The sequence below is a fragment of the Dreissena polymorpha genome, chromosome 4, assembly GCF_020536995.1.
Source record: "Dreissena polymorpha isolate Duluth1 chromosome 4, UMN_Dpol_1.0, whole genome shotgun sequence".
Classification (NCBI taxonomy): domain Eukaryota; kingdom Metazoa; phylum Mollusca; class Bivalvia; order Myida; family Dreissenidae; genus Dreissena; species Dreissena polymorpha.
The window spans coordinates 97,875,786-97,888,039 of NC_068358.1; the positions used below are offsets into that span (position 1 = coordinate 97,875,786).

Below are 12,254 nucleotides of genomic sequence, written 5' to 3' on the forward strand. Positions count from 1 at the left end.
GAAAAGGGCTTAATAATAATCCGACACAACATCCTATCGTGACCATTTATTTTTAGAAATTCAGAATCGTAATAAAAACTAGATGAAACACTTTACTCAAACGTTGCATAACGAAATTATACTGTTTCGGCTTACAACAAAACTGCACCCATCCCAATTTTAACAAACATTCGCTAAATCTACAAAATGAACAGAACAGTTGATTAATGTTTATATTATTGTAATGCATGAATACACACACCACTGTGTATAAAGCGAATCCAAAACATTCATGATAATAAAATAGGTCTCGCGTTCCGGGTCGATGGATGTGTTACTTGTAAGATAAATGTGGCCAAGTGTGTGCGAATTAACGGACATTATTCAATATTTAAAAATGTTTTTGATATATTATTATAAGCGGATATGCATTGCAAACAAAAAGGTTGAAATAAATGCTAAATAAATCATTTACATGTTTCATTGTGTGTTTTTTTTTTCACTTTTACAGTTTAAGCAATTACTCTGTGCTCAAAGCGAGAGGTTAAATTACTTACCACCTGAATTTTTGCAATGTCATTCCAATGTGAGCATTATTGAGTTAAGAATTTATTTTAATGTGTTTTAAGGGTGCACAAACTAAACCTCCTTGTACAAGTCAAATGGAGCGTATGAAATATAGGTGTCCTTTTTTATTTGTGCCATTTAATGCTTTAATGCAAGGACCTAACATATCGTTGTAGTTACAAGTTTAATTAAATCGCCTCTCCTAAAAAGAGTGCATCATTTAACTTTCCAGCGGCTTTTGACGATAGTGTAACGGCATAATATCTTATAATAGGCATAGTTTTATTTGACAATAACATTGTGGTAGGAATAAAGTTAATTGCCATGGAGATATCGACGCAGCAAAAACTGGTCTTCTGTATGCTGACGGTATCATGTTCGTTGAAAACGTCTGTCTACGCATTTTCGTTGCCGAAGTTCAATCTAGCAGTAAAAGGTAAGTTCTCGTTATTTCGTTGTACACTTACCTGTACTTTAAGAATATTTAGTTCAAATAATAATATGTATATGCATTATATGATTACATATTGATATACGATTTAAAACTTTCATAGTCATAATTTTCTCAGGTATATGGTTTCACTGCATATTCTGAAAAGATACACTTCGGTTTACATACTTCTGAAATACACTAAATACGTGCTTTTGAAAACGTATATGTCAGTTAGTCTAATATTTTGTTATGCGATGCACATTTTTATCGCCCGCTAAAGGCGGATGGATATATAATTGGGCTTGTCCGTCCGTCCGTCCGTCTTTCCATCCGTCCAGCATTCGGTCAGTCCGTCCGTCCATTTGTCACAAAATATTTTAGGACTATATCTCAGAAACTATACAAGATATCAAAATCAAACTTCATATGTGTATAGATATCAGTGAGCAGAAGTGCCGACAAAAAAAACACAATCCTACACTTTTTTAAATAAGAGTTTTTGTCTGGTTTGTATGATTATGTTCTTTTCAGGGCTATATCTCTGACATTATGCTAGGTTTATTGATATTTATGAGGAGAAGTGCCATTCTTAAGAACCATTACCCTTCACTTTCTTGAATAAGAGTTATTGCCCGTTGTTGTTTTTGTATGATGGAACTATTTAGGGTTATATCTCAAATATGATACAACATTGCAACATAAAACTTCATGGATGTGTATAAATCAATGGGAAAAAAAGTGCCGTGCACAAGAATCATAGCGCTGCACTTTCTTTACAAAGAGTTATTGCCCTTTGTTGTTTTTGTATGATGTGACTTTTCAAGGCTATTTCTCAGATACGCTACACGGTTTCAACATGAAACATGGGCGTGTATAAATAAATGAGTAGAATTGCAATTTGAAAAACAATTACCCTACACTTAATTATTAACTATTAATTACTACCCTACACTTAATGATTCTACTGTATATCAAAGGATTTTCAACGATCCATAAAAACGTTAATTTGGCGGGGGATATCAATTGAACGAATTTACTTGTAACTCATTCATTTTAACTTTTTTTAAGCCATACTATAAACTTAATAAACGTATCGTTTATAAATAAACAACAGATACGTACATTAAACAATTATTGATTGATTACTATTCGCTTGAATAAACTAATTTGCGTATTGGAAGATATTTTTTTTTGTTCAATGCAGTAACAATATTGTTGAAATAGCTCGCACTATTTTTTTTAAACATCGGTCTACTAGTATTTGTTACTTTTCCGAATACATGTCAAACATCTGTAGAAAACATAAACGTTTTTATCTCATTTGCAGCAATGCAGTACATATCCACTAATTAAAAATGTGGCTATTTTTAAAAACAATTGGCCACTAATATTTATAAGAGGATATATTTTCGAATATTTTTATTTTATTTTAGTAAGTTTAATTCGAGCGCTTAATATTCCAATTTTTTTGTCTTTAATTTGAAGTGCGTCAAAATCATGTGCTTTTAAATATGTTATTGACATATGAAAATTTTCCGTGTCAAATGTCATATATAGAAAACAGAACATGTTGCTGATGTGTATTGTACAATACTGCGTATGAATATTTGAAATGAATAGAAATAAAAGTACATTTTATTTGCAAATATTATTATATTAATGGTAGACTTGGATGTTTTGGACTTATCTGTATTTTTTGTTTATAGATACTGTGGAAATTGAGCTTAAGACCGAATATCGACACAGACGCTCTACGGAACGATTTCCAATCGACATCGCAGCAAATTTTACGTATTCAAATGTTGTCTCGAATATGAATCTCCATAAAATCTCTGACGTCACTTCCGATGTACCAGTCGTTCTAAATGACGAGGGCAGAATGACGGCATATAAGGTTTTTGACCTAACGGTATGCATTTATTATTCTAATAAGATTCTCTCTGGTCTTCGTATGTATGCAAATAACACAATTTGCAATGTACATCTAGGCTATATTTCGGAACCGCAACACAGCCCAATGAAATATAGTTCTCATTTTAATTGCTCACATGTTTATCAAATCATATTCAGATCGAAAAAAGTAAAGTTTGAATATAAACAGTTATATTTATTTAAAGTTTGCATGTTTGCTATTGAATTTTAGCGTTAGGCCGGCTCAGATACGCGTAATCCTAGTTAAGACACATTTTCTATAATTTGTTTTACGGAGTCTTTGATTATGAAAATTAGGCGGGTGATAAATAAAAAAAATAATTGTTTAAAGTCTCTATAACGCTCTAAGTAAACGAAAATTGCGTAAAGTATTTCGTAAAATAAAGTTAACACCTTAACAATCAGTGTTCCTTATGGCAAAAGCCACAATTTCAACACTAGATGTGGTATGATTACATAGATTTTTGTAGATACAAAATGCTCGTTTTTATTTATTTGTGACCACAATAAATTCCATGTTAATTTCCTGCGAATATATCTTTTGATACGACACACGAACACTAAAATGGTACCATGTTAAAACCCAAATAAAAACGAGCATTTTGTATCCACAAATATCTATTTTACCAGACCACATCTGGCGTTGAAATTTCGACAATGGCCATAAGGAACAATGATTTTGAATTGTTTAGCCTTATTTTACGAAATATTGTACGAAATTTTCGTTGATTTTGAGTAGTAATGTTACTTTAACACCAATCGACAAAATATAATCATTTTCATCAAATTTTTTTTATAACTTTGACACAACCATTAAAAAGATGTCAGTTAAATTTAAAATTGACCATGAAATGGAAAAAGGTGTCAACAATAGAAGAACAAGAGCGAAAAATAAGAAAAAAGCACAGAAGAGTAAGCAGAAGCACATAGGAGCGTAAAGCGAAGTATTTGAGTAGACAAGCGGAAATACATAGAGATGATGGCAACAGATGCGAGTGAGGTAGCGAAAAAAAATAGAACCAAAGACATGTGAATGAAGAGGCCAGTGAGAGATAAGAATGGAAGAGTGATAGAAGATGTCAAAGGGAAGAAGAAGAGATGGAGCGGGCAAATCCAGGACAATCAACAGGCCATCTCATGCGAACCCATCGGAGATATCGCTTGGTACACGCGATTTTCCAATCAAGTGCTTCGCACCAGCGAAGGAAGAGATTCGCAGCGCCATCAAGCAATTAAAGAACGGCAAGTCTGGAGGACCTGACAGCCACCGGCAGAAGTGCAGAAGGATGACGTCGAGACCAGTGTGAAGCTACTTGACCCGCTTTCCAGCAATATAAAGGATGAAAAAGAAATACATACAGAGAGGAAAGAGGACTAACTCATTAAGCTCCACAAGGAAGGCGACCCCAGTTGCTGCTTGAATAGCGAGATATAACTTTCTTGTCGATTCAATGAAAGGTGCTTCTATTCAATGGAAAGTGTTGCATCGCATCCTGCTGAACCCAATAAAAGACGCTAGAGATTCGCATCTCCGTTATCAACCAGCTGGTACTCAAATGAGGGATCGTACACGTATAAGATCGCAACCATGTCTGTCATTCTGGAGAATGCTCTGGAGGAGTGGAACTCGCCCTCGATGTCAGCTTCATCGACTATGCGAATGCGGTCGACAGCGTTGACTGGCAGTTCCTATGGAGACTAATTTGACACTACGGAGTGCCAGAAAAGATCACCAACATCATCGGGAAATCTTATGAAGGGAAAACCTGCAAAGTCGTTCACGGGAAACAGCTCTCCGACGCTTTTGAAGTGAGGAACGAAACAAGGCAAGCCTTTCCTGTTCATACATATCATAGACTGTGTTATAAGAACATCGAAGGAGAAGAAGCTTTACGGAATCCAGAGGTCACTTTTGAACCATCTGGACGACATTTTTCTGGCTCTTCTCTCTCCCACACAACAAAAGTCGCATTAAAAGCCCAACATCTTTGCGGAAAACTAGATATGAGCCTCACCATCAACAGAGGGAAAAGACCAACGCATATAACGACGCATTAATCACAGTCCAAGGCGAGGCGCTTGAAGAGGTGGAAAACGTCACCTATCTCGGCAGCATCCAGGAAAACCATATAGAAACGGATTCAGACGTCAGGACACACATCGGTAATGCACGAGCAGCCTTCCAGAAGCTGAAGAACATCAGGGTATCAAGCGCGATAGTCATCGACCCCCGCCAAGGTCTATAAAACATATTGAAACCAATGCTGCTATAGAGAGCATAGACATTGAGAAACAACCTCAACCAACATCCTTCAGAGAAGTTGGCGATATATAAATCAAAATAAAGTCGCAACTCTGCAACCAAAACGACGAGACGATCTCTCATCGGAAACCCTATGGGGAAAAGGAAGAGAGGCGGCCTATAAACACCGGGCCTTAATACATGAATGAAGATGCCAAGCAGATGGGAAGGATGTGGGCACATGTTTAGGGACTCGCTTAAATCCGCGGCACTTTTCGGAAGCTTTTCGGCATTCATGCCCCAGATGGGATCACATGCGAAGAAGGGATTAGATGAGTTTGAAACAGAAACAAAACTCAGTTTACTATTAAAACAAAATTTTGTGAACTGAAACATTGTTTGTCAGTTTAATGTCTTTCCAAACCTGTTTATTACCTTACAAGTACATATACTATTAAAAAAATGAACAAAGTTGACATGGAACACATAAGTAACGTTTAATGTTTTTTACTTTTATGTGATCTTGCTTTTGAAGAAAAAACATTAAAGAGTTCCCCGTTGACAAAAGATATAAGTATTGGCCTTAAACATAAACATAAAACGTGCCCATGTGATGAATAAACTCGTTTAAACCATCGGCACTGAACTAGTTGGGTAAAACGAAGATACCGTTGTACAATTTAATCTAACATTTACATTTCTAAAACAATGGTATGGTTGATGTTTAAGGATCTTTTGAATCGGTTAACGAATTGATCGACTGCACAATCAAAGTGAATGGTAACTGTGATGCCGCTGTTTATATGTATCTCACGAAAGCAAATGTTATAATTACTGTCCTCCTTTTCTTCGTTTTCGTTACGGACCATGTCTAATGATGCGCTAAAATTAATAACGTCCAGCTTAAGTTTAACGTCTTATTACTAATTCGATTACATTCATTTTGATAACATGTAAAACTTTATTCAGCATCACGGTTTATTTTATGTTTTTGTTTAATCGATGTTTACATATTGATGGTTAATTTTTCTTGCGGCACCATGTTTGCTACTTTTTGTAACTTATTGTATTTCATATTTGAACATCTGAGTAATTTTCCAATTCCCTTTCGAACAGTATTTCAATATGTTTATGCATATTTTAACGTTAATAATGCGAATATTTTCCAATGGAACAACAATGAATGAAAACTGGAATACCAAAAAAGTTAAGGGTTGGCACAAAAAAAGGAGTTTTGTTCAGGTTTGTACAAACAACTTGTTGTAGACTGGATCTAATTTCTTAAAAGTCTAAAGCACGTAAAGAATGGTCGACTTCGATTAAAAAAAATAGTTTTTAAGTGTGAAAGCTCCTTTTCTATGTAATTCAACATTGAATTGGTGTTATTTTTCTTTTATGTTCAAATAAAGGTATGATTTGATCGCACTTACCGACATGGTTGAGTCTGCCTGTGAAGTTGTTTTGCAATGTAATGATGTAGAAACTATTTAAACGACGGAATGTGGTATCTCAAGATGTCGCTTAAACGCTCCATACATACTTGATGGGTAGTTAATATAAAGCATAGTCGCTAAATTAAGCTATAAAAACATGAAATATGAAATAAATATTGAAACCACAACTTTATCATTGTATTTTAAAGCAGGGATGCAAAATGTAGGGCAATCTTAGACATTTTGCTTTTAATACAATTATTGCGTTTTAATAGTATAATAATATAACGTTTTTTTGTACTTTTAATTCTACTGTTACGCCTCATATTGTTGCTGCAGTTGCTTCTGTTACTATCTCTACTGTTATAGCTACTGCGTCTACTCCTATCACAAATATTCTACTTCTTCTTCTCCGTAACAACAATTATTACTACTACAACAATTGATGTCGCTGCTGTACTGCAGCTTCTACAACTGCCTCTTCTAGTACTATTGCAAATATGCAGATAATATTCATAATCGTCACATTTTATGTTGGACATGCTGTGTTGACAGGAAGTGGCCTACTATGAAGACCGCAGCCAGGAAGCTGTCTTTATGGTCTGGGAGAAGCCTGACGCAGGCAACGGTAGCGGAGAGCCGGTGTTCGATTTTGTAAGTTAAAGGATTCGTAGTGCCAATAAGCAAATATTCATTTAATAGAAGCCTCATTTCACGTTTCGGTTAATTGATAAAATCGAAATAAAATGTTTCAGATTTGCATTTAAAAAAAAAAGAAAATTGCGAGGAAACAGTAATACTCAACATTTACCATGCTCTAAAAGATTCATTATATGCATCTTTTGTCGATTTAAATACGTGAAATGTATAAAGCGTTAAAATCGCGAAACGATTAAATAATTTGGCGAGTTATGTAATTATGGTTATATTTTTTGACCATAATATGATTACATATATAGAATTAAACGCCTAACTCTGTATAAACACGGATGGCCGAGTGGTTTAACGCCTAACTCTGAATAAGCACGGATGGCCGAGTGATTTAACGCCTTACTCTGTATAAGCACGGATGGCCGAGTGATTTAACGCCTTACTCTGTATAAGCACGGATGGCCGAGTGATTTAACGCCTAACTCTGTATAAGCACGGATGGCCGAGTGATTTAACGCCTAACTCTTTATAAGCACGGATGGCCGAGTGGTTTAAGTGCTAGACTTTTATAATGGTGAGTGGTTCTAGGCCAGTTCAATACATCATTCCTTGTATGAAAACAAATAGACGAGTGGTCTAAGAGATTTATTTTACTCCAGGGGTCAGTGGTTTGAGCAAAGTTGACGATTACTTTTTCTTGTCTTACATTTCATTCTTTTTTCATCGCAGTTATTTAGGTCCTATGTACCATTTAACAATTTAAATCATTTAATGGCAAACTTCAAGAAATGTCAAAATCTGTTTTAAGATACTTTTAAAACTTATTTACAATATTGTAAACACAAATCCACCTATTCATTCATTAAACAACAAGCCAACCAATCAATAAATTAATTCAATTAAGGTTGAATAACTCGTTGTTAAATTCATGCTTTCAATAATTAAATCATTCAGTCATTTCAAATAATCAGTCCAATATCCATTGACTTACATATGATGTTAATCATAAAATAAAATAAAAACCGCACATCCTATTCAGTTTGGCACGTTCGTTTCGGACAACACACAGTTCCTTGTGCAGCCACCCGATAGCGCAACAGGAAGTCACAGCCTGGCGCAGGTGCAAGACGTGAGCCCAACCGAGACGGACTTCCGTTTAGACCCGGAGTTCGGTAATCGGCTTGTGATATTTGCAGTATCTTTCTTTGTCATTTTACGCATCGTTGGATTTCATAAGTATGTATACCCACACTTGACTTCGCATACAAACTAGTATCCCTAGTCAAGTTTACACTAAGTGAAATATACATTTGTTAATTATTACAAATTATAATGTTATGTACACTTGAACACTTTTTACATTAAATAGACATCTACACTAAGGCGTTAACTTGTTCGTTTTAAATTTCATTCACGTTAACAGGATTAAATTTTTTATTTATATTTAATATGGCATTCATTCGTCATTTTAATATGCCTGTTTGAGATTTCAAAAATGATATGTTGATATTAAACCAGTGTGCGAAACCGAATTGCAACTTTCGGAGGCGCAATGAATTAAATGAAGTAAATACGACTGTTAGCTAAATCTGTTCTGGTTGACATGAACACTAAGAACACATAACAGGTAATCATGATGCATTTCAGGATGATATTTACTAGGCAATTAAATTGTGAAATCAATTTAGCGCTTTGTGGGATTTTTTAATATTTTAAAATTCAAATCCTACCATGTCCCGTTTATTAGTTGTGGGCGATAGCTCAAAACTAATGTAGAGCGAGTTTTGCGAGTCATTCTGCTGTTAACTACGATATCGTCTGCTCTACTACGCTAGGAACGATAACCACCGATTCTGCCTGTTTATAGTTCACCACTGCAGTGTGTGTATGTAATCAATTGTGTAGAAAATTGGCTAGTCTAGTGTTTAACAGCATGTGTGGGAGGAGATAAACTGAGGAGATGTAGCCTCGCGCATGCGCAGACAGTCTTTAAAGAAAAAAAACCATCTTGGCACGTACGAAAAGAGAAAGACCGAACCAATAGTTTTTCAAAAAACCCAAATGTAAGGTAGGCGGGAGGCATTTTATCTCCTCCAACACATTGTCTCATAAAATTACAATCAAACTTCGTCTTCCAAGAAAGTACTCGTTTAACTTTTAAATTCTATTTAGACAACGTTATTGGTTCGTCGAAAAAATGAGACTTTAAAGCAAGGTGATGCCAAGATGTAACCTTGTTATGTAAGAGAATTTGTAAATTCCTACCATTACATTCTGAATACCGCTTCTGTTTTATGTTTTTGTCGTAGTACTTTGCAAAAGTGCTTTTGTTTGTCCAATCAGCTTTCTGCATAATTTCTTCTATAACTAATGAACAGCTTATCTGTTTTTGTCCGCAAACATTTTGTTCTTTTCCAGTATTCTTTTAGCATAAAATATACACATAATCTCGCGGATAACACTTTAAATGCAAACTAGAAACATTACAACTAGGTATGTTCTGTTTAAAAAAATTATCAAACTGAAAATTGAATTCGGATGGAAACTTCTTGTAGCTTTTAACAGTCAGTAACTGAAAAGTATGTACACGCGATGCTTTCACAGTCCACTTGAGCACTTAGCATTACTAATTTAAATGTTGAATCTTGGAGACTCAAATGTTTCACTGGAGAAAGTTTCTGTAGGTATTTCATGACCAAGTCAACATTCCAAATACGTGTGTATTGAGCACATGGTCGTCTGAGATGATAAACTCCCTTTAAAACCCGTTTAACTAAAGGATGACTTCCAGCTGGAAATTTATCCACAATAATTCCTAACGATGACTTAGAGCTACACACAATGTTCATTGCTGAATATTCTTAACCACGCTGAAATTCCTCAGTAAGGAAGTCTATGATTTTTATTATAGACACTTAAAATCTATCAATCTGTTGTTTGTCAAAAAACAGAAACCATCTGCGAATATACACTTCATAATCGCGTTTTATTGAAGTTCGCCACGACGACATGAACACTCTGGTAGCCGTTGTTGAAAAGCCTCGGTTTCTAAAGGATTCGTCTAATGCTTGCATGCCATCAGCAACAACTATTGCTCTAAAGGATGATATTTGTCTGTATGTGTGAGGGTTAGCATTCTGTGTTGCCGAGAGCATTCTGTGTTGCCGAGGGAGTATCAAAGGAAAATCGATCAGTGTTTCCATCACCAGCGGCCACCAATGTTGAGTTGGCCATAATGGAAAAATGCCACAACCCCGAGTCTGATCCACCTTGATCTTTTGAATGCAGCGTCCTATAACACTGAAAGGGGAGATAAAATAGCATTAATCAAATGTCCCCCAATCAATGCTAAAAGCATTCACAAAGCTGCATTCTGGGTCTGATTGCCATGAAATGTATTGCTTCACTTTTTTATTTAATCTAGTAGCAAACAAATCTACGGAGGGTATGCCATATTTTACACAAATACTGCAAAACATTTCACCATCTAATGACCATTTTATGTTGTCATTAAATTCTCCAGATGCCTGATCTGCATCACATTATCAGTGCCTGGTATATTAGCACACATAGTCCACATGTTATTGTTAATATAAAACTGCCCAATTTTTTGACTAATTTAATTGCAATCATAAGATTTTATTCCTCCGAAATTGTTAACATAACTTACTGTTGTAGTGAAATCAGTGAAGACTTTGATATATTTTCCTTTTATCAAATGCTGAAATGCCTGTAGAGCAAATAGAACTGCTAACATTTCGAAAGCATTAAAATGATACTTTTGTTTTCTTTCTCACCAATGGCCACCGATCTTTTCGGTACCTAATGTTGCACCCCAGCCAGACCTACTACTGCCAGAGGGAATAATTATGGAAGGGTTTTCTCTGCGATTTTTCCTGAATTCTGAATAAATATTATTCATCCACCATTGTAAGTCTTATTTCATAGGAGGAGGAATATTCATGATTGAATCAAAATTGCCTTTGCATTCTTTTAATGCCAGAGATTTTTCTTTTTCTAAGTGACGGTAATGTAATTTTCCTAGTTTCACAGCAGAAAGAAATGACACGATCAAACCTATGACATGAGCTACCGTGCGAATAGTAGCAGTTTACATGTGTACAGTTTAGAACATTCAAAGCGGGGCAATAACATTTCCTAGATATGTAATGATTTGGGTTGGGATAAACATACATTTGTCCCTATTTAGCAAGAAACCCAGGCTTTTCATGAGATTAGAAGTTTCTTGCATATTTACAGATTTTTTTCTTTTGATGTGCCTCCAAGTAAACTGTCAGCAATGGAACCTGTACTCAAATGCCCATTTGTTCGTAATTTAGCAAACCCAGGTTTCATGAGCCTTGTATAAACTCTAGGTCCTGGTGACACACCATTAGGCATACAGACATATTGAAAACAGTTTCCCCGCCACATGTAACGATAATGAAGCTGTTGGTCTTTAGCTATAGGAATGCTATAATATGCATTATTACTACATATATCAATAGATCAAACATACATGTCTTTAGAAACCAAATCAAGTGCATTTTCAAAATTTTCCATTTTAAAATGTTCATATGGAAAATATGCATTTAATTTCTTCAAATTAAGTATCTTGCGATACTCTCCTGGTTTTCTTTTGGCCCTTAAAATAAAGGGGACAAGAATTGTCGAGGGTGATGAACAACTTCAATAATGACCTTCAGTTGTAGTAATTTATTGATTTCAATATCGATGAAAAAAAATCCTCTTCATGATTAAATTTATGCTGAGAAAACTTTTCTTGTGGAGGAGACAATTCACAGAAATCGAAATGACAATGTTCTACTATATCAAGTATTTTTGGATCTTGAATAATACGTTTCCATGCAAACGTCCTCCTACAAATTCTGTACAAGAAATTGTTCTTTCCTCTGAAACATTTATTGTTTCATGACGGATTGTTGAGGAGGGCTCTGGCCTCTCCTCCTCCATTTTTTGTATCCTAAAACTGCGATCCAGTTTTCCCGAAGGCCGA

General features: G+C 35.3%; 1 protein-coding gene across 1 annotated transcript in view; it reads left to right on the plus strand.

Moving 5' to 3' along the window:
* Window positions 1-277: 277 nt before the first annotated feature.
* LOC127879857 (uncharacterized) overlaps window positions 278-12,254 on the plus strand; it is a 60,428-nt gene continuing 48,451 nt past the window's right edge. Inside the window, exons 1-5 of the mRNA XM_052426929.1 lie at window positions 278-424; window positions 609-982; window positions 2,686-2,888; window positions 7,142-7,240; window positions 8,277-8,409. Of these exons, the coding sequence (XP_052282889.1) occupies window positions 871-982; window positions 2,686-2,888; window positions 7,142-7,240; window positions 8,277-8,409 (547 nt within the window). The 5' untranslated portion in view covers window positions 278-424; window positions 609-870. The remainder of the gene's footprint in view (window positions 425-608; window positions 983-2,685; window positions 2,889-7,141; window positions 7,241-8,276; window positions 8,410-12,254) is intronic.